General features: G+C 47.6%; 2 protein-coding genes across 5 annotated transcripts; one reads left to right on the forward strand and one right to left on the reverse strand.

Moving 5' to 3' along the window:
- Positions 1-12: 12 nt before the first annotated feature.
- DNAJC8 (DnaJ heat shock protein family (Hsp40) member C8) lies at positions 13-16315 on the reverse strand. Of its 4 annotated transcripts, none has more exons than XR_009933971.1 (11): positions 16238-16315; positions 15181-15282; positions 13399-13455; positions 11758-11824; positions 11052-11146; positions 10138-10209; positions 8938-9029; positions 7900-7975; positions 6505-6697; positions 4487-5067; positions 13-184 (listed from the first exon to the last, which is right to left on the reverse strand). XR_009933971.1 is itself a non-coding variant. In XM_062509077.1 (9 exons), the coding sequence occupies exons 1-9, from the start codon at positions 16307-16309 to the stop codon at positions 6575-6577; spliced, it is 756 nt and encodes a 251-aa protein (XP_062365061.1). In that variant the 5' UTR covers positions 16310-16315; the 3' UTR covers positions 5917-6574. The 4 variants fall into 4 exon arrangements, 1 of the variants encoding a protein (XP_062365061.1); XR_009933972.1 differs by lacking the exon at positions 13-184 and adding an exon at positions 4239-4358; XR_009933970.1 differs by lacking the exons at positions 13-184; positions 4487-5067 and adding an exon at positions 5917-6295.
- Positions 16316-16483: 168 nt separating this feature from the next.
- On the forward strand, positions 16484-17290 carry ATP5IF1 (ATP synthase inhibitory factor subunit 1). The gene is made up of 3 exons (XM_062509120.1): positions 16484-16645; positions 16787-16899; positions 17015-17290. Exons 1-3 carry the CDS (start codon positions 16550-16552, stop codon positions 17151-17153), a joined length of 348 nt encoding a protein of 115 aa, XP_062365104.1. The 5' UTR covers positions 16484-16549; the 3' UTR covers positions 17154-17290.
- Positions 17291-21162: the final 3872 nt, after the last annotated feature.

Below are 21162 nucleotides of genomic sequence, written 5' to 3' on the forward strand. Positions count from 1 at the left end.
ATCTTCAGCCTTAGTAGCAGTGGGAGTTTCACTGAGGATGCTTGGTTGTCTCCCAGTTGTTATTTTCCCTGCCCTGGGGATGGACACTCTCCACACTGGCAGCTCTTAAGAAGAGGGCACCAGAATGGAAGTAACCGTAGCATGACTGCAGAGTCACCAGAAGAGAGGAAATGTGTGTCATCAGCTAAAGGAAATGAGAAATGAAATAAAATAAGCTGTAGAGGAAAGACAATTAGCTACAGCAAAGGTCTGGAAAGTCCTTAAGGCTTTTTCCTCAGAGTACCTCTGCTTCTGATGATCCTGAAAGAAGGCAAAAATCGGGATTTTCCTCTAAAGGCAGAATAGGAATCCACCCTGTGTCCCCAGCTAGATTTAGGATTAGAAGACTTTTTGAACATCTTCCTCCCAAACAGATGAATGGCAGAAGAGCTTCCATTTAATAACTTCCAGGAAAGGAAGAGACAGGAAACTCTTATATGGACAGACTCATTTTCTAGCAGTCTCCTTCACACTTGTGCTGGAACTAATTCAGGGATTCCACCATCACATGCCTCCCTTTATCTCAGGGATGTTCAGCAGACAGAGACATCACATCAGGGCAGATTGTTACCTGTCCCATAGACCATCACATTATGGGCACTGTTACCTGTGGCAGCCTGAAGCTCACTTAACATGGTAATGCTGATGGTGGGGTGCTCAGAGACACCACTGACAAGCAGAGCTGCACACATGTCCCAGCTTAGCTGTAAATGCCATGTAGCTCCCATGGCAATGATTAACCTGCCCTCCATGCCTTCCTCTGCTCTTACACCTGCACGCAGCACAGATGTGAGCTTAGAGAAAAAACCTCTCACCTGACATACCTACAGGAACTAGATCCCTGAGTCTGGTGCTTGAGGTCACTGTGAAACACACTGGAACAGAGCCACAGAGTCTATCACCAGGACAAAGGGGTGTCTGAGCCTGCCACAAGGCTGCTGAGCACTGACAGGGGCTCAAGCAGCAGCAGAAGAGGCCACTCTGCTCTGGTGTTCCTCTGGGAAGGCTGGGAAAAGCTCTCCTGGCTCTTCTCAGGAAGTGCCCCCTATGGCAAACATTCTATAGAAGGTCCTGGCCATGTCCATGCTGTGGGGGCACCAGAGACTCCTGTGGTGTGACTTCATGTCCTGGGAGCCCCAGGGACAAACTGAGGGTTGTGTGCCCTGGGCCTCCCCACTGAGGACACCAGCCAAACTCCTCCAAGAGCAAGGAGCTGGCACAGACACTGGGACACGTTCAGGTCACACTTTTGTTGTTGGCCTGATGAGCCCTGGCTCCAAGTTGGGATATGGCAATCTCCTCATGAGCAAGGGAAACAGGGTACTGACAGAGGGGCCAAGGTGGACTGCAGCAGTGCTGCTCCGTGCTGGCTTTTGGCTCACTTGGCCTCAGGAGCCCCAAGGTTTTGGGCTGCACAGTACCAGGGCACCCAGCACCATGCCAGAACCCACCCACTGTATGTGCCAGTGCCTGGATGTCTCCAGCCAGGTGCAGGCAAAGCCCCAGTACCAGTCTGGGCTTCTTTGCTTGGATTGGCTCTTCCCTGGCTCTTCTTCAGAGGGTGCAGATGGTCTTTTCCAGGGTCAGTACAGAGAGAAACACCTGGCATGCAGTACAGCACAGTGCTCTGAAGGTGTGCATCCAGGGGCCAGGCAGCCCCCAGGATCCCCAGTTGAGCTCCAGGCAGGCTGAGAATGTGCAAGTGCTCTGCAAACTGCAGGACAATCCATGTCTTGCTGCTCTGAACCCCACTCAGGAAGACCTCCAAGACAACCATAAGTCCATGGACACCACAACTGGCACCACAGCACAGGGTGGCCAAGGTAGTTGGAAGCACCCTGAGCAGAGAGGAACCCCTGCAATGTGAGGGAGCCCACACGGGGTGGAAGCCTCAGCAGGGTGGGTTGAATGGGGGGCTGGCATGTGGAGCAAGGGACAGCCAAGCTCTGTCTGTCAAGATGAGCTGAGGCTCCTGCAGTGATCCTCCAGAGCTGTGCTGGGATGGAAGCTGCAGCCATCTCCTTCCCTCTGCCACCATAAATCCTCCCTCCTTTCCCCTGCCCATCAGCTGCTGTAAGGATAAAGGAACCTGACCCTTCAGAGCCCCACCTCTGCCCTTTAGGCTGCTCCTGGGAGTTTAAACTTAAAACCAAAGAAGAGTCAAGAGAGTGCTATGAAGGTCGGCTGACAGCCAGCCCAAATCTCTGGGGAGAGCAGCCAGAGATGTCAGGGGAAAGGAGAGTGCTTGCAGGGGAGGTAGCAACATTTGATAAATCTTGGCTCACTGTCCCGCCACAACCCAGCCCTTAGAGGAAATGAAAACCCAGAGAGTTTTGGGCTGAGGAGGAACCTTCAGAAGTCTTCATTCTTCCTCTGCTCAGCCTGCAGCATGGCCATTCTGCATTGGCAGGTCTCTTTGTTCCCATACAATGCACAGCTCCTCCCCTTTACTCCCTTCCCACCTGAGGATTCTCTTTCCCTGCTCTCCTGGCTCAGCTGCCGATTTCTGAGCATGTACCTGACTCCAATATTAAGATGCATTTTGCCAGTGGAGGCTGGGCTCGTTCAGCACTCCTGGCAGTCTGACTGCCCTGTGCTCTATTTCCTGCTCTTCCCACCCAGGGAATGCAGGCACTGGCTGACAGCTCTGATGGCTATGCAAGGCTGAGTGGAGAAAAAAACAACAACCTTGAATATGCCTTTACTTTCATCAAGCCAACTTACAACCTAATACAAAATAAATAAACTTCTCTTACTCTGATTCCCATGTAGGCTGTTAAGGAGCACTGATAGTCCTTCAGGCTATACATGCTGGATCCCAGAGCAGCCATTCCAAACTCCACTCTCTGGGGATAGCCCCACACAGGCTGACTGGTGGGCAGTGGCTGTTCCCCATGGGTCTGGCACCCAGCAGCATCCTCGTGCTGCCATGGTTGATGTCCTGTGCTTCCTGTAAGCCCCACCTGCCTCTGGCACATGTCCTTGTGGTTATTTCCTTCTCAGACGTAGCCCATTAGCAACATACCCACTTTGGATAACCACATTTAAATTTTGGTGGCACCAGAAACTCTTGGCTTTATAAAATATTCAGAGATTTCTTACCAAGAGCAAGCTACACTGCCTTGGCAGTGAAGAGCTCTCTAGGGAGTGCAAATGGAGGAGCAGCATTTCAGCTGATGGGTCTGTGATTGCCCCATCATTGATACAAGCTTCAAACAAGGACGAGATGAAATACCAACATGCAGCTTGTGACAGCACCAGCCACTGGCACACAGATGAGCTGGGTCCCTGCTGGTTCCAGTCCCCAAGACACATTCTTGAGTGCCAGGATGGGTCTTTGAAAAACCATAAAATTCTTCTGGAGCTGCAGCACACACTCAGCTGGTGCTCAGTGTTAGTGTCTGTGAGTTTGCACTACTAACATAACACTCCACAAAATTTTCTTTAGCTTGTTGCAGGAAAAAAATACTAAATAAACTCAACTTGCCCTGTCATGAGCACAGCCTGTCCCCACCTCACTACCAACTCTGCAGGAATGTGCCCTGGAGCTGGACTTACTCAGCAGGAAAACACACCAACCAAAAGGGCCAGAAGCCACTCCTGGGGCAGTGGCACTCCTTGGGTACCTCCTGACAGCTGATGAGGCAGGGCATGGCTTCTGCTGCTAGCTGTGCAACAGGGATTGCCCAGGCTGGCAGAGAATGTCACTGCTGATAGCTGGACAGCATCACCAGCAGTGGGTGAGACAAGGGGCCAGGGCAGCCTCCAGCTGTTTTTGGTTCCCAAGTTCAGCCCTGCTGCACTGGGCAGAGGAGGGAGTTCAGGAGCCACCATGGCAGGATTTGTGTGCTACAGCCCCAGGCTGTCACAGCTCTGCTGGAGGCAAAAGCCACATCCTGCCTGAGCTGCCACAGCTGGGACAGTGCTCCTGCTGCTTCCAGCTGCTGGCCTCCTGCCCCATCTGCCCACCCAGCCTGGGCAGGGACTGTGCATGAGTGGGATGAGAGATCTGCCCTCCCTGAGATGCTCCAAGCGCTGCTTCCTCTTCCTTGCAGGAGTGAGGACCAAGCAGGGCTCCTCACCTTGCTTCACAGCATCCAAGTGAAGCCAGGGCTGTTGTCACTCAGGGGTGGAATGGGTACTTCGGTGAGAGCAGCCCCCTCCCCACAGCCCCAAAAGCACCAGCAGCACCCACCTGACTCACACTGTCACGATGCACCTCCTCACCTCACCCCTGCTTGCTGGGCATGCAGAACAAGGAGTTTCTTTCCACACCCACGCTGGGAGGATGAAGATGTCTCAGAAGCCCTTGGCCCTGTCTGAGACACCATGGCTCAGAGATCCATGGGGAACAGGGAGCCAACCCATGTCCTGAGCTACCCAGACATAGAAAGAGCTTGGGGAGGGAGGCCTGGGAGGGCAAGCAGAAGGGAAAGGAGTGTCTTACCTTGGAGTGACAGAGCACCTGCTCCAGCTCAGTAACAGACCCCAACACACCAGTCTGTGCTGCAAGTGGAGCCAGCAGCAAGGCCAAGTTGTGTGTATGCTCCTGCCTGGGAAGAGGCTCTGACAGGAAAGAGGGCGTCATGCTGGCTCCCAGGTGAGTGACTCACTTCCCTCTTGGCACTTGTTACATGCTTAGCCATGCCCTGGCTGCACCCTGGACCTTGACACCAGTTCCTGTGGTCCTTCCTTGGGGAGGCAGTAGGAGGAACACAGTGGCTGAGGCTCTACTGATGGTGAGGGGCTTGTCACATTCCTGTGGCACCTGGTGCCTCACAGTCCAGAGATGGAGTAGCCTGGCCCTGGAGCAGCTCCAGGTCAGAGGCACTCCCTGGTTGGGCCAGGGGTGGAGAGGTGGTCCCAGCTCAGCAAGAGAAGGCCAATACTCTCACCAGATCTGTCCTCTGGGCTCCTCATTTCCTTCCAGGTCCTGGGGTCAGGAGGGAGCACACTGAGTACTTGTTCCAGGGCTTCCATGACCAGTGGAGATTCATTGGGCAAAGTGCCAGGAAGGGCATTGCTGTGCTGTGGAAGTCCCCAAATCAGAAAACATCAGCCAGAAAGTACTCCAGGCTATGGCAGCTCATTCCTGTACCCCTTGTGCAGCACTGTAATCTGCCCCCGGTCCTTGTGCTCCTTCAGCCTGGGAGGAAAGGGTGGTTGGGCACATGGGGAACCCACTCCTTCCTGCTGCCACTGGCACTGCTCTGCCCAGATTCCACATGGGGGTTCCCCCAGTACATTGTGTGGCACTGGCACTGCTCAGGTCACGGGCACAGCATGCACCTGAGTCACTCATAACAAGAAATCACAGGTTTCTGTCTGCTCCCTTTACACCCCATGGGTTGTTTAACAAGGAAACGTTGTTGGGGTTTCCTTGTTAGTTAAGAATTGTCTCTTATTTTGGCAGGAAAGGAAGTGTAAAGCTTTTAAGACAGTCCTGAAGAGCAAGACAGTCACAACCCATAGGTGCACAAAGGAACTGGCTGGCTGTGTGCCCTGGAGCTCCCCAGGCACCCAAGTGCAGAGCTGCAGCAAACATCCCAGCTGAACAACCAAACTGCACCAGTTGAATGATGGCCTTTGCCAGCAGAGACCGCCAGGTTGTGGATTAAAGCAGCCAGGCTCTGCCAGGAGCACAGGCAGAGAATAAGGACAGTTAATGTCCCCTCTGCATCAGGCTGGTAACACTGCACTTGGAACAGCTTGGACAGCTTAAAAGGGATGTGGAGAACTGGAAAGGTAGAAAGCTGGCACCACAGTCTGAGCTTGAGGCACAGCTTCATGCTGAAGAGCAGCAGCATCTCAGTGGCAGCACTCCATTCACACTCTTGCTATTGCATTTTTTAATAATTTCAAGAAAAAAAACTGTGGTAATTTGGGTAAAAATTTATTTTACATACAGACCATTGCAGCTTAACTATTCATCAAGAGAAGTTATTTTCCTTTATAGGAAGTGACCAGCTGGTCTGAGATTATTAGAAGTCTAAGCCTGAGAGCTGGGATTTTAGTTTGGAAATCAGATCTTGGGGACAGGTTCTTTCCAAACACCACTCCATGCAGTGAGGAGCTGCAGGACTTAACTGCAGGCCAGCTGCACTGCACAGTGCTGGAAGCATACTCCCAGAGTCAGTCCAGATCTTTCCCAAGCTGAACTTGCTGAGAAAGATGATGCCTGGAAGGGTTTGGATGCATTTCCAATATTTTGTTCAGCTCTCAAACTAGAAACAGAAGTGGTGAAACAGCACAGTCTCTGTGAAGTACAAAACACCGAGTTACAGGGCAGCAGACACACGGGACAGCAGGACTGGCGGGGACTCCTAAGCCAAGTGCTCTATGTGTAGTGGGGCCCTGGCCAGAGTCATTCTCTGGCCCTATTTCAAACAGACAGAGTACAAAAAATACTTTGACTGATAATTAACTGTACTGGAAACAAACAGTCTACTAAAAAGCAAATCTTACTCTAGGTGCCAATGAGTCCTTAAAAGCAGAGAAGGGACAGAGGAGCTGCACTTGGGCAGTGCTTCCAGGATCATTCACGCTGCTCCATTTTTACTTTGGGAGGTCTCAGGAAGGTCCTGTTTTTCTTTTCTTTCTTTCCCTTTGTATTTGCCTGGAAATTTCTCCAGCTGTCTACACGACCATCCCGACTTTCCTGTGAACAACAGGGAGGAAGCAGAGAGTTAATAAGTGCAAGAGCCAAAGCACAGGTTGTACATATCAGTTTCAGGAGATCAGTAGCAATTTCCCCTTATCCAGCATGCAGCCCCTGACAGCCAGGACACAAAGACAATGGGAAGAGCCAGAGCAACACAGTGCATTGGAACTACAAATGAGCTTACACACACCAGTATAAGCAAGCACTGTGCTGGATTCTTGTTTCAGAAACCACCAGACTGGGTTGGGCAGTCCTTACTCTCTAGAGAATCCTCAAAGGAAACTAGAAACCTCTCAAGTGGATGTTCCTAATCTGTCAGCCCAGAACGTGTCATGTCCTTTCTCTGTCTCAACTCCTCACTCTCCTGGTGCTGCAGACTGGAAGCAGGGAGAACAGAGAAGGGAAATGCACTGTTGCCTTCTCTCACACTTCTTGCCCGAAGTCTCATGCATTGACACAACGAGAAAAAAAGGTCTCTGGTGCACTTCTCTGCTCTCCCTGCCCTACCTGCTGAGCAGCAGAAACATTTCCTGAGGAGATAAAAAACCCAAAGCAGAAACCAAACCAAACAAGCAAAACCCACAAAAAAACCCCTAAACCCCCAAATCTCCCCACAAACCCAACCTATGATCTCTACAGGCTGAAGATTTCACAGCAGGACAGAAAAAGTCCAGAAATGATCCACTCTACAGCATGTGATCCATCCACTCCAGGCCCATCTCTGCAATACCAGAGCTGCAGATGGGCTCTGGCTACAGCAGCTGCCTCCTTCCCTGCCCCCTTTCCCTGGCAGGATGGGAGAGGGCCCAATGCCCAGCAGGGATCTGGGGATGCTGGGGCAACCAGACTGGAAAGTACCACCAACAGTCCACACAAATACTTCCCAGAGTAAGTTTTAGTGGTTACCAGTGACCTGGGCTAAGCAGCAATTCTATTTTACAACTGAAGACAAGAATGAACTGCTGACAGAGATGAAAAATAGTATACCTCAATTTACCAGACCTGTTTCTGCATAGGTGATACCAAAGCCCTATTGATGGGCTCTTCTCCACACACATGAACAAAATCCAGGTTGGTGCACATCTATTAAATTATCTTACAGACTTGCATACAAAAGGTCTCTCATCTCCCTAGGGGAATTCCCTGCAACATGGACAAGAATTGCTGAGGCCAGTTCTGTAACTTAAACTGCTAAATACCTCAAAGTTCTTCTGCCATTCTCGTTCTCGTTTAGCTTTCTCTTGTGCTTCAATTTCCTCTTCCCTCTGCCGCTTCCTGGAAGGGAAGCCACAAAAGTTACAAACCCACAAGCATCTACTTTAAAAAGCAAGGCAATACTTTCAAAACACCTTGGGTATCTCCTCTAATTTTTTGACAGATTACAGGAGAGATAAATATGCACACCTAAGATAGCACAGCAGATAGAGTTTGGTTTCAAATTTGGTAGAGCAGTGAGCAGAGAAGATGGTTTGGTCCCACTGACAGCAGGTATAAAATTAAGGAGTTAGCTTCTCTTGCTCAGCAAAATAAGCTGGACTTCTTTATCCAAGAAGCTGGACATTACTCTAGTGTTAAATCTCTAGAACTGTTGAGGGTACACGTTCTGAGAAGTTAATAACCATTTCAGCATGCAAAGTACAAATTACACTTTAAATTCCTACTTTTCACCTGTAATCACAAGAAATGTCCTACAGCCCTCTCCCACCTCACTGACCAGCACAGAACTGTGCTGCAGGAAGTGTATTTGCAGTGACCACTCGGGCATCATGTGATCAAGACACATAAAATAGTTCAGGATCACACATGCCACAGGGTATTTCTGGCACTTAAATAAAATTAAAAATCAATCCTTCACAAGCTAACAGCATGCAGAATTGTGTCACTATTTCACTGTTGTTGATGGCCTCCACGTGTGCACGTAAGAGAATACAAGCATATAAAATATATTGACACCTTCAGCACAGGAGGGCAAATTTCCTGTGTGCTTTTCTCAAGCATAGGGCTCTACAACCCACGGGCTACCCAGAGAAATGGAAGAATCCACATTACTGGAAATCAGCTTGATAGGACCCTTCTTAAACTAATCCAAGGCCCTGCTTTCAGCAGGAGGTCAGAGCAGATATCTCCAGATATTCACTCAAATGTAGACTCTTCTAAGAGTCAGATCCCTTATCTTCTCTGAGGAAGCATGAGGGGGAAGAAGAGTCTGAATTGCACGAGCAGAACATAATTTATACCTTTCATGCATTTCTTTTGCTTCTCTTTCTTTCCTCTTAATTTCCAGTTCAGCGAAGAGCTTCATCGTCTGTTTGTATACAGCTTGTTTGAACTGCAAAACACAAATCCAGTCTTAAAAAAATGCCTATCAACACAGTTAAAGTCTTTTTTACACACCAATGTAAGAAGCTAGGAAGAAAACCACAAACCACAGGTGTGCCCACATAACCCCTATCCTGCCCTGACAATAAATTCTGGCCCTGGCACCAGAAAACAACTGCATATTCACCTCATATTAATCTCATTTAAATTTGCGTTCATGAAGCTGTGCCTAAACAAGAACTGTTCACTTCAAACCCTCTTATTTTTGGGTTAAGTCTTGCATTGTTACATTTGACAAAAAAAAGCAAAAAGGTCACAGTTTTAGAGTAATTATCCAGTAGATCTTGATGTGCTGTAAAAATCTAGCATTGGCTTCCCAGTAGGAAATCAGTATGCTTAAACCAATCTTCATTACTAAAGAAGAGCAACAGACTTCTGAAAAATGAAAAATAGGATCATTATGGGGTTACTGTGGTCATATTGACACAAAAATTACTTTCCAGGAAAAAAAAAGGGCAATGAGAGTAATGAAATCAATGTTTGGCAATCACCTATCGTTGTTACAGCCTCTCATATAGCTGGACTTCTCCAGACCAGAACCCAGGTAAGAACTAAGCTATGCCATGCCCTTCTTAATACAACTGAACAGCACAATTGTCCCTCAGTGTTACATGAATGAAACAGATGGAACTGCTCTCATTAAAAAGTCACAAGCTCATTTTAACCACACTGCAGTGAGTGCTACACACGCCTCTGCCAGCAGCAGGATTGCCACAATTCCAGCAGTCAGAAGACAAGAAATTCAAATCAAAAAAGGGTGCAGGACGCACAAGCAAGGAAGACTTACTTTGAGAAAAGAACAGAGTATTTTGATCTACATAATCTCACAATATATTTACTCTTTACACTACAGTGAAGCTATTTTCCACAGTACACAGGCATCACCTGACACACAATGCTCTACAGTGGCTAAGCAGAATTTGTTCTTCTGTAAATGTAAGGGTTTACAGCATTAGTAAGTCTAATAAATACTTCTATACTGGCTTTGAATTAGTTAATCTTAGTTCCTCAAAACGCATTTTGTACTCTCCAGTTTCTCTGAACATAGTACGACTTACAACTTCAGGATCATCCTCCTCTACAGTGGGAGGTTTTCCATCCTTCTTCAGCTGCTTCTTCTTTTCTTTCACCTAAAGATCAAGAGCAAAAATAAGAGTAAGAAATAAATAATAAATTTTTTAGGGCTTACATGATTGTATCCAAGTGGTTCTGTATTTGTATTCCAGTGTATAGAAAGAACTGCTCTTGACTGGCATTTTGTTTTACACCAAACCCTCCTACGTTCAGACAAACACATACAAGATTACTATCACTTGAACTGCAGTAATTAAAAATACTGTGTTGGATACTATTCCTTCAACAGAATCCCTTTTGGCTTCTTAAAAGATATATTCTTATTCAATACACATCATCCAAACCAGCAGGAAGTTTATTTTGCTTCATGATATTCAGGTGACTGAGAACGAACAGAACATCAAGTGTTCCTTGTGTTTAAAGTATCTGAGCTCTCCTGTATCATCTGCTTTCCCAAGCTTTCTGTGTTTTAATTCACCCACATCACTCTAACTTCTTGGCCAATGCAATCCAAGCTCCTTTTCTTATCTTATAGGTCAATATCCCCCAAACTTCCCAGTCTCCTGCTGTCACCACCTATTCTCTTCCACCTACACACATCTCAACTGCATCATTCATTCACAGACTTGGAAAAAAATATTTAGGTCAGATCATGTGGTCTGACCTGATTATTTCAAGTACTGAATTTCACTGAATTATCTTGCACTGAGCTTAACAGCAGTCCTGGACACAGCAGGCTTGTTTCTGCTGTGAAGAGCTTGGAGCCCACCTGCACAGTGCCATTACAAGGTTTGCTCAGTTTAGTAACCTAAACATGAAGTAAGTGTACCAGAAAGTGAAATATGAACAACTGATTACCACTCACCCCCAACTCTGGACATTCCCACAGAATACTCACAGTGTGTTCCACATATTCTTTTCCTGCCTGTATTACATCCAAGGCTCTCTTCTTTTGCTCCTGATCTAGCAGCAGCTTGTAAGCTTTATCTACAGCTAAAATAAAGCATCAATATTAATAGCCTCAGTAGTCATGTTCACAAGGCATCACAAGACTGCTACTTGTTGGCATTGCTAATTTGGCCTCTAGAATTTGTGGAGATCATTTGTTTGGCAGTCTGTTTTGTTACTAAATACATCTAGGAAAGTGAACACAATTAGTTGAATGAGTTTTGGGGTACAGTAATGGCAGGAACTGTCTGATACCTTCTGGAGGGAACAGGTGAAAGCATCAGTCCTACCAGCTGTAGTTATGGGCATGAACACATTACTGTGATGCAAAGCACACACCCAAAACCATCACTCTACTTCTGACATATGGTCTTTGAATAAAATCTAATGCACAGATTAAACAGTTTTTCTTGAACCATCCCAAAACCCCATGAAGATGTCTGTCCCTGTTGTGACATGACAATGGCATCGTTGCCACCTAGTGCCACCTGCTGAAATGCCACCACCTCACAGCTGCTACTACCACAGCTGCTTTTGCCCCAGCCAAAGCCCCTCTACATCAACCATTCTGTCCCCTCTTCCTTAATGATTTTTTTAAACCAGCACCAGAAAAGCTTCACATACTAACCCAGATCAGCCCAGAGAATAAGTATTACCTTCAAACGCCTTCTGGGCTCTATCTGCATCATCTTGGTTTTTGTCTGGGTGCACCAATATTGACAGCTGCAAGAAAAAGAATCTTGCTGTCTAGATCATGGTAAAAGATGAAGTGTATTTCAGAGATTTTTGAGAGAAGGGAAATAGTCTCAGACAGAAAGAATCCAAAGAGATCACATTCCTCTGTACACAGACAAACCAGCTGACAACGTGCATAAGTTTGTGCCAGTACAAGCTGGTAGAACAAACAATCCCTGTAACAAACATGCTGTCCAAGAAAAGCTGCAGCTTGTGATGAGAGGAACAATTTAACACCCCTCAGTTGCAGTGCCTGGGCTGATATGAACCCCTTGGTCATCAAAGATTTGTATCCTTGGTCTTGACATAAAACAAACATAAAAAGATTATCTTCAACCAGTCTCTCAAGGAGTTCTCCAGCATCCTCAAGGGTGTCCAAACACCAGACTATTTAAGAGTGGCTATTTTTCCTTAGGATACTTTACTGAAAGTTAAGAAAACTCTTGCCTGTACTCTACCTGGCAGAGACAGGAAATGGATCACTACCATGCTGAGGGGAACTGGGCTGGAAACCACATCCTCCACATCCCTCTAACAGAAAGCTATTTCAGACTTTCCCCACACCGCTTCTTTTCTATATAGGATCTTTTATTTTTGCCATTACTGTACAGAGCAGCAACTGAAACTGATTTACTGTTGAAGTATACAAAATAACTGCTTTTGGAACTCTACAGCTGTCAGCTTGTAGCTCCCAGGAAAAGGTTTGCCTTCAGTCCTGTACAGTTTTACTTTAGCCAGTGCCTTTTTCCCCCTTTGTTGGCTGTTCCACATTCTACACTTAGGTGTTTGATTTCTTCAATGAACTATCACATGCTTATTTTTCATGTCATTACCCTGAATTCAAAACATCTCCCTGTAGTGTTTTAACAGCCTCAAGCTGACAACATCACACTTCATTGTCTCGAAGAAGTGAAAAGTCAGCAACAGACCAAAGAGTTATCCTCTCACTTCCCACATACAGGAGTAGCCCATATCCTGTTTCTGTGCCACTCAGCATCTTCCTATCTAAAGACACCCACACCATTAATTCAGGTAGAGGCAGCAGCCTTCCAAATACTATTTCTTTGCTGTATGAACTGATTAAACTCAAAGCTTTTCTTGCAGGTCTGTCAACAGAGGGAGGCTGGGGTAATGTTTCCTGTGTTCCAGACCTGCCAGTAAGCAGGGCTGCCTCTTTTCCAGGTAACCAGGCCACTAAAAATGACCACAGAAATTCTTAAAGAAATCTCAGAGAAAATCTGGATCCAAGTCTATATGTTTGAGAAAAATATCTTTTGATCTTCCTTTTGAATTCAGGCTCGAGAGTCTGATTATACATGGCTATATTAGCTTGCAATAGCCTCATCATGCACAGGCAAAGCAGACTATCATGCTTGGACCAGGGACACTGCTGCAGCTCTCCTCTTGATACAATCATTGTTCTATGCATTTCTGCCAAAAATAGACACCCCTCTACCCAGATACAGCTTTACTACCATTTTTCTTGTGCCCACACCCAGCTGCACAACCTCTACAGCACTTCTAATTCCCTTCCACAGACTTTGAGTGCAAAAGCTGAATACCTGTCGGAATCTTTTCTTTATCTCTTCATCTGTGGCTTCAGGATCCATCTGCAACACCTAAAAGAGACCATGAAAGCAGAGCAAGTGTGAGGCTACTCTCTATGTTTCAGGTTCCTAGCAGTAAGCTCTAACACTCGCGTGAGGAGTGGCTGTAGTCACTTGGTTTGTTCAGCCTGAAGAAGAGGAGGCTGAGGAAAGAACTCATTATACTCTTAAACATCCTTCCAAGGGGCAGCTAAGGGGCAGGTACTGATCTCTTCACTCTCACGACCAGTGACAGGTCATGAGGAAACTGCAAGAAACTGAGTCAGGGGAGGCTTAGGTTGGAGATCAGGTTAAGGTTCTTCCCTCAGCCAGAGGGTGCTGGGCACTGCCCAGGCTCCCCAGGGAATGGGCACGGCCCCGAGGCTGCCAGAGCTCCAGGAGCGTTTGGACAGCGCTCCAGGGATGGACAGGGGGGGTTGTTGGGGGGTCTGGGCAGGGACAGGGTTGGATTATCCACTGGATCATCCTGGTAGGTGCCTTTCAACCCAGCACATTCTATGATTCTGCAAGACTTGGTTCAGTGGCACACAGACACGTACCAGAAAGCTTGCCCCACAACAACATGAATTTTCACCCAGTAAAACAGAAACATTTCACAGTCTTTTTTGACATTTGTGACACTACTTTCACCAATGTTAGATTCCTCTGGCTATGCCAGTGTCCCTTCTGTTCAAGTGTTGTGTAGACAGCTACAGTCCATTAAGGTCTGAACCTTCCACCAGTCCCACAGGAACACTCAGTCTCATAGAAACAAAAGCATACAGTGGTTTGGGGACAATGTCAGGTCATTCATAACTCAGAATTCTGGACAGGAAACATACTCCTTTATAAGAATTTACTAATCTTATCATTTTGAAAGAAGACAGAAGAGTTTTACTGTTTTGTTTCCATAAGTGACACCACTTGTTTATTAATCTTTACAGATGTAGCAAAGTTTAGGAACTCTTTTGTGAATTAACTTACTGAATGTAAGATTTAAGCAACAAAGTGATCAGATGCACACTGGTCTGCCTCAAAGAATCTGTAAATTAAAAACAGTCTCCTACAGGAAAGCTACAGTATACTCTGAAACAGCTTTCTTAATTTACTCTTCAAGCCAAGTAATAAGACCTATACAAAACTGAATATTGTGGAAGTTAATCTTCTGACTTATCTGGCTGACCAGCCCTGAACTGGGAAGCACCTGAGGCTTGAAAAAGGCAGTGAAGATGACATCAGGAAGGAACAAGCCCAGGGCAAGCCAACTCAGACTTTCCTACTTATCTAGACTTATAACTGACTGCAACTGGAATCAAACACTATAAAGTGCAAGGGGATTATCTATTACCAAATGGCTCCTCAGAGACTACTCACTGGTGTGACCACTGAGAAACCTTTTCTTACTCAATTCACTATACGAGTTCAGTGGTATGAACACAATGAACACTCAAAATAAAAAACCTGTCAAGCTGCCACTTCCAGCTACTACCTCACTGTTTAGAAAGTATCCAGCCAAATCCTCCAGTTGTGTTGTATGAGGGAAATGTGACAATATGCAGTTTGTGCTGCCATCAAACACTGAGAAAGACAATGAGCACACATACACCATCCTGCTGACTTCTGCAAACCTTCTGCACAGTAATCTGTATCCAGAAAATTTTCTTCTTTCCTTATGTTGCCTTTTACTGGAATAAATACTCAGGAAATCAGGAAGCTCATACACCAATTGAGAAAGGAGGATAGACTGTTCAAACTAACCTCAAAAGGGTTCAAGTTGAAATATGAAGATCCAGGTCGGGTCAGCCGGTCAATTTGGTTTTTTGATGTTAAAACAGAGTCTCGTTTTTCAATTTGCTTCACCTAAAGAACAAGAGAGACCTGTATGAACTGAACATCACAACACCCTTACCTGCTTATTCCATGCTGTTAGTATACCAGTCATCCTTGTCCTGTACTACAATTCATAATGTCCCTTACTCACCCCAAGCCTGTAGTTATTTTCTCAGGCACCAGCAGCATGCTTCTTTTAGCCTTTCCTGCAGCCCAACAGTAATTTCAGCATCACATATGAACTATAAAAAATACTGCAGAACAGTTCTGTCTGTTTCTTCTATGGCCTGCTCTACAGCCATGCCTTCCCTCCTCCCATGCACCTCTAGCAGTTCAGTCACTATGATTCCTTGGAAACCAAGGCATTAATACTTTTAACCTGTTGTTGGCAGTGCATCCCTTTAAACACATTAAGTGATACTGATGCAAATACATAAGCCCACTTAACTCCGACCACAGGTAATTTAGTTCCGTTTTTACCCTTCTCAGTACTATGCCGAACCAAACCATGTATTTATATTTAACGTTCACCTTTATTTACAAAAATGTGCATCCACCGAACCGGCACAGGCCTTGTGCGGACAGCTCAGGAAACACGTTCAGGCTGCTGTGCCCACATAACGGGGCCCGGCAGACGGAAAGAGGCCCACGTCCCCTCCCCGGTGACAGCTCGCCCACAGCGAGGCCGAGCAGGAGCGCGCCGGGGCCACCCGCGCACGGACCGTGAGCGTACAGCTCCCCCCGGGCTCAGCCGAGCGGAACGAAGGCCGAACGCGGGGTCCCGTCCCCAGCTGCCACCAGGGCCGTGGCAGGGCCGGACCGAACACGAACCCGCCGGCATTCGCCACTCGCCCACTCCCTGCCCAACGCCGAGAGCGGCTCCGCCCGTCCCGCCCGCCGGCGGCCTCCGACCCCGCCAGAGCCCGGCTCCGCACGGCCTGCAGGTGCCGGGGTGGCGGGGGGCGGGCGGGAGCACGGGTGGTACCTCATTATAGAAGGTCAGGAACGCGTCCTCGGCCGCGCCCGCGCCGGGCCCCGCCGCCGCCGCCGCCGCCATCGCCACCGACACGTGACCGCGGCGTCAGGACACGTGACCGCGGCGCGCGCAGCAGTGACAAGCCCCGCCCCCCCACGGCGCGTGGGCGGACTAAGAGCGCGCGGGGGCCCCGGTCCCGCCTTGTTACGTCACAGACTCCGCCCCAGCGCCGCCGGGCCCTGGGGGCGGAGCTGCGGCTGCGCATGCGCGGCTGGGCGCGCCCGCCCGGGGGCTCGTCCGGCGCTCCAAGGGCAGGCGGCTATGGCGGCGGCGGCCGTGGCGGCGGCGCGGGGCGGCCTGCGTGGAGCTCTGCTGGCGCAACAGCAGCGCTGGAGCTCGGGATCGGGTGCCGACCAGGTGGGTGTTCCGAGTGTGTCTCTTCTCCCCTCCGTCTGTCCGTCCTCCCCTCCGTCCGTATGTCCGCAGTCTGTCGGCAGTCTGTCGCTTTGCCCGTCCGTCCGTCCGTCCTTCCGCGCTCACCGCCGTCTCTCTCTGCAGCTGGGCGAGCTGGGTAAAGGCGCTGGCAAGGGCGGAGGCGGCGGCGGTTCCATCCGTGAGGCCGGCGGCGCCTTCGGGAAGAAGCAGGCGGCCGAGGAGGAGCGGTACTTCAGGTGAGCGGGGCCCGGGGCCTGTGGAGCCGCTCCCCACGAGCCCGGGGCAGGGCCCGGCCGGCCTCTCCCGCGCCGCTCGGCTGCGGGGCTACACTTCTGCCGTGCTCTCTTGCAGGGAAAAGGAGCGGGAGCAGCTCTCTGCCTTACGGAAACACCACGAGGAGGAGATCCACCACCACCAGAAAGAGATTGAGCGTCTGCAGAAAGAAATCGAGCGCCATAAGCATAAGATCAAGCAACTTAAAGATGACTAAGCTGGTGCTGTTGTTGAATGTGCATGGCCAATACTAATAATGGTGTAAAACAGCGTGAAGACTGTATTTTTGGTCAACATAATCCCAATCCATACAATTAATGTCTCCAACAACATCAAATAAACTACTCAGCTTCACTTTCTTGCTCAGTAACTGTTCAATGCAAACAAAAACAACCAACCCCACTGTCTGCTTTTAAACTTCATTTCATTCCAATGTAAAGCTGCACTCATGAGTAGGCAGGCCTGTATAGAACCGAGCTATTGTTTTTTTTTAGATTTGTATGAAAGAAACGACTATGTGCCTAGTGGAATGACTTTAGAGCTGCAAGAAGAGTTGGAGAAAAATAGTACCTGTGTAGCAATCCATTCACAAAGAAGAAACTTTGTTTCAAGTAAACTATCTTTGTGGCCTAGAGGGCTGTTATCTCCACTGAACTAGTAGGTGACAAAATAAGGTTCACTTGCTGTGCTTAGTGTTCAGTGCCATAAACTGACAAAAGTAGTATTTATAAACCGAGAGAGCAAAATAGTATTCTAAGTTATGCTGGTGTCACTTGTGGTGGTCCTAATTCCTGGAGCAAGACAGTTGAGATCCTGACTTTCATGTGAATGTTCTTTTCCACAATGACTTCAACTGCACAGTAGATTAGGGGGTTTTTTACTGTCTCAACTTCTCAGTTCCTTAGCTAAGTCTCTTTCCAAAGAAGGATGAATTCAGAGTAATTTTATGCAGTTTCAAACACTTTTGACATTTTAATGTAGGAAACTCATCATAAAATTAACAGTAAGTGACGTGAAATAATGGGCCCTTACTGCAGTAAGCACTGACAAGAAGGGGACTTTATGTATCAACAGGCTGGTAAGAAAAACATTCTTCCTTCTATGCCCACACTGTGTCATGTCTGTTAAGTCTCCCCCAACAGGCCTACTGTGCAGCACTGATGAAAGGCTGCCTGCCTTACAGTCAGTGAAGGGTGGCAACAACTTCGAACTGGGTGGGTCCATGCCTGGAACTGGAACTGCCCTGTCTGAAAGCGGAGGAGGCAAATGATGCCTTTGATGTTGAAAGTGGTTTACAAGGGTGTGACTAGCTGGCTAAAGGTGTCCCAGTTTCTCCTGTGTTTCCTGATACATGCCCAGCCAGCTGCTCCCTTTGGGCTGCCCTCACTTGGCGAATTTTGCAAGTAGTGGTACATCTTGTCTGCAGAGTAGATGACACCACTGTCACTGTCACTTAAACACTGTTCTTCAATAAAGGTGTTAGCCATGTGATCAGCCCTGGAAGAGATGCTATGGAGTGTCTTTGCCTGGCCATGCTCATTCTGTGAGAGATGGTGGTGTGGTGAGTTCTGCCAAGGCTGTGTACAGAGCTTCGCTGTGGGCTTTGTTCCTTTTAGTTGAGGCTAATTAACAAAATAGGAGTACCTTCCCCCCCTCTGAAGCTGGTGAGATGAACTGAGTCATGAAAAGTAATACACTATCAACCTGTTTGAGTTATATCTATTTAAAAATCCAAATTTTAACCTTTTTCAGAATGTTTTTCCTATTGTATCTGTCAGCTGGGGTTGGCTTTCCCAAAATCTGCAGAGTCACTAGAGAGCAGTTTGGCATAACAGCTTCAGTGGACTGTGGAGAGCTGACATAAATACTAGGACAACCCTGTACTCAGAAGGGAACAGATGAGGATTTAAATTCATGTCTCTAGGTTTTATTCTGCATTTTGGTGCACTAACTATGCCATCTAAGCTCAGCCACAGAGCCTCTGCCCAAGCACCTGTAAGGATTTGCTATGAGACTGGGAATGCAGTGATTTGAATCTTTGTGATGTACTGTGCCACAGAGAGAGGTGTTACAAACTTTAGTCCCTCAGGGCTGCAGTGTGCAAGTCAGTACCTTGCTACACCACCATGAGGTTTCTTGCCCACCAGCATATGACATGAGCATTTGAATGACTTGCAGCAAGCAGTTTGTCTGGGTTGTCACCACTTCCAGGGCCCATGGATAGAGAGATGCCAACTACAGACTGTTGACTGCAGGATTCCAGAGCAGGAATGCTAGGGAGTAAAACAAGATTATACCTCGGAGCTAGGCGATTGCTGAGGAGTTAAAAAGGCACGAGTTGTCTAGAGACCTTTCCAGGACTCCCCCTCAGTCTGTGTGACCTGGAAGGCAGGGCTTACTTCTCTTTCAGAAAGCTACAAACTTCTGCCATCTGCTTCCAGGCAACTCTGGTTTAGAGCAACCAAAACCCAAAGTTGATGTCTGAAACTGTTAAGGCTGCAAGGACAGTGCTGAACTCAGATAACAGGCCATAGAGGGGCTAATTGTTCTGGGTTTCCTCAGTCTCTCTGGAATGACTGATAGCATGACTAGGCCCCTGCTTTGTCCCACAAGTACAGGGGTACACAAAGGAAGGGTTTCTTCTCTCTTCTCTGCCAGAACTGCTGCATCTTGGTTATTTACTAGTTCATCAGGGTTGGACTGATCCTGTTCAGAACACCCTGACTTCCCACAGCCACCTACTCTTAGTTCCATGAAGAGTTTCACTTCTTGAAGCCGCCGTTATGTCTCAATGAGATGCTTATCCTTCCTTAACACCAGATCCTCTGTCTGCACTGTGCTTCTAAATATCACAGCCTAACACTGCTTGGCCACTGCAGAAGCAGGAAAACTGCAATTTGTTTTCAGATAAAACTGAGCTGGTGATTTTTGCTGCAGCAAACAGAAGTTATTTCCCGAGTTTCTCTGTTTGTTTGCCAAGAATCCTTGACTCAGGGGTAGAGGAAAAAATGAAAAGAAAGGAAAGTAAGATCCAAGATCTTTAGCAAGCTGTTTTTAGTGCAAGGCACCCAGATAGCCTTGAGAGAGACCAGTCTGGTATCTTTGGGCCTTTTTGTAACACTCAACCTCCCCACTCCAGAGGAGATAAAGGGAAAGAGGCAAGACAAAGACAAAGCACATGTGTGTGTTTTCCTAAAAAGCAAATGCACTGGCTGTGTGTAAGGCAAAATAAATGTATGTGCACAGGGTAATAACAGTAGCCTGGCCTCTGCAGGCAGAAATTTTCCTGAGCATTTCCCTGCTGTAGAGGTGGTGGAACACATTGGGGGTGCTCAGAAAGTTCCGTATAAATAAAGCCTAAAGATTTTTAAAACAGACCTTTCTCTTAAAGCCTAGGATTTACCAAACATGTGAGAGGTGCACACAGAGCTCCTCGGAACAAGGTACTTGCTGGAGGTAGGCACATCTGTAACATATCATCTGTATGCTGCACTAATAATTGGTCAGGATAAGAAGTCTAGAGCATCAGGAAATGTCATATTCCATAAATAAGCTAAGAGCTCGCCTACAGACTACAGCAGATTTAATTCTGTCATCTTACCAGTGATGTGGAACACACGGGAATTTCAGCCCAGTGTGGAAGAGAAGTGACAGACTGATGGGAACATGCTGAGCCTCAGCAACCTCTGGCCACTTAACACAGGAAAACGTCAATAGGTTGCAGAGTAAATATATAGAGCTGTGGGAAAGCTGGATCCCTTTACTTCATTTGCTCTCTCCTCACGAGCTTGCTCAGCGTTTCCCCCTGCAGGACTCGAACGTGCTGAAGGAGCAGAGCAGGGCAGCCTCCTTGCCAGAGGCAGGCTCGCCCTCTGCATGGTCAGGGGTACCGGGACTATCCTGCCCTCCCAGCTCTCAGCAGCTGAGATTAACCCTCTCCTTGATTCCAAGACGATTTTTGTTTTGCCTTGGCACAGGGCTAAATCAGATCTTGCATGTGTCGGCTCACCTCCAATCACTGTATACTGAAGAGCTGTAACTAGTCTCATTCTGGGATTTTCTAGGAAAAAAAGTGCAATTCAGAGATCTAGCAAAAATTTAAATTTCATCATCTCAGAGCATCCAGGGCCTCGTCTCAGGCACAGCTTGCAACAGAACTAACCCAACTACGTGCAGGCTATAGCTTGTTCCTGGTTAGAGGTGTCCGAAGTTCAGATCATTTTGGG

This window comes from Cinclus cinclus, chromosome 26, assembly GCF_963662255.1.
Source record: "Cinclus cinclus chromosome 26, bCinCin1.1, whole genome shotgun sequence".
Lineage (NCBI taxonomy): Eukaryota > Metazoa > Chordata > Aves > Passeriformes > Cinclidae > Cinclus > Cinclus cinclus.

What these genes read in the sequence shown, in the direction of transcription:
- ATP5IF1 (XM_062509120.1), top strand. Translation starts at nt 16,550, where the DNA reads ATGGCGGCGGCGGCCGTGGCGGCGGCGCGGGGCGGCCTGCGTGGAGCT. An exon ending in CGGGATCGGGTGCCGACCAG is followed by an intron (nt 16,646 to 16,786) that starts GTGGGTGTTCCG and finishes CTCTCTCTGCAG; the next exon opens with CTGGGCGAGCTGGGTAAAGG. An exon ending in GAGGAGGAGCGGTACTTCAG is followed by an intron (nt 16,900 to 17,014) that starts GTGAGCGGGGCC and finishes GCTCTCTTGCAG; the next exon opens with GGAAAAGGAGCGGGAGCAGC.
- DNAJC8 (XM_062509077.1), bottom strand. Translation starts at nt 16,309, where the DNA reads ATGGCGGCGGCGGCGGCGGCGGGGCCCGGCGCGGGCGCGGCCGAGGAC. An exon ending in TAAAGAAAAGATTCCGACAG is followed by an intron (nt 11,825 to 13,398) that starts GTATTCAGCTTT and finishes TTTTTCTTGCAG; the next exon opens with CTGTCAATATTGGTGCACCC. An exon ending in AAGAATATGTGGAACACACT is followed by an intron (nt 10,210 to 11,051) that starts GTGAGTATTCTG and finishes CTTGATCTTTAG; the next exon opens with GTGAAAGAAAAGAAGAAGCA.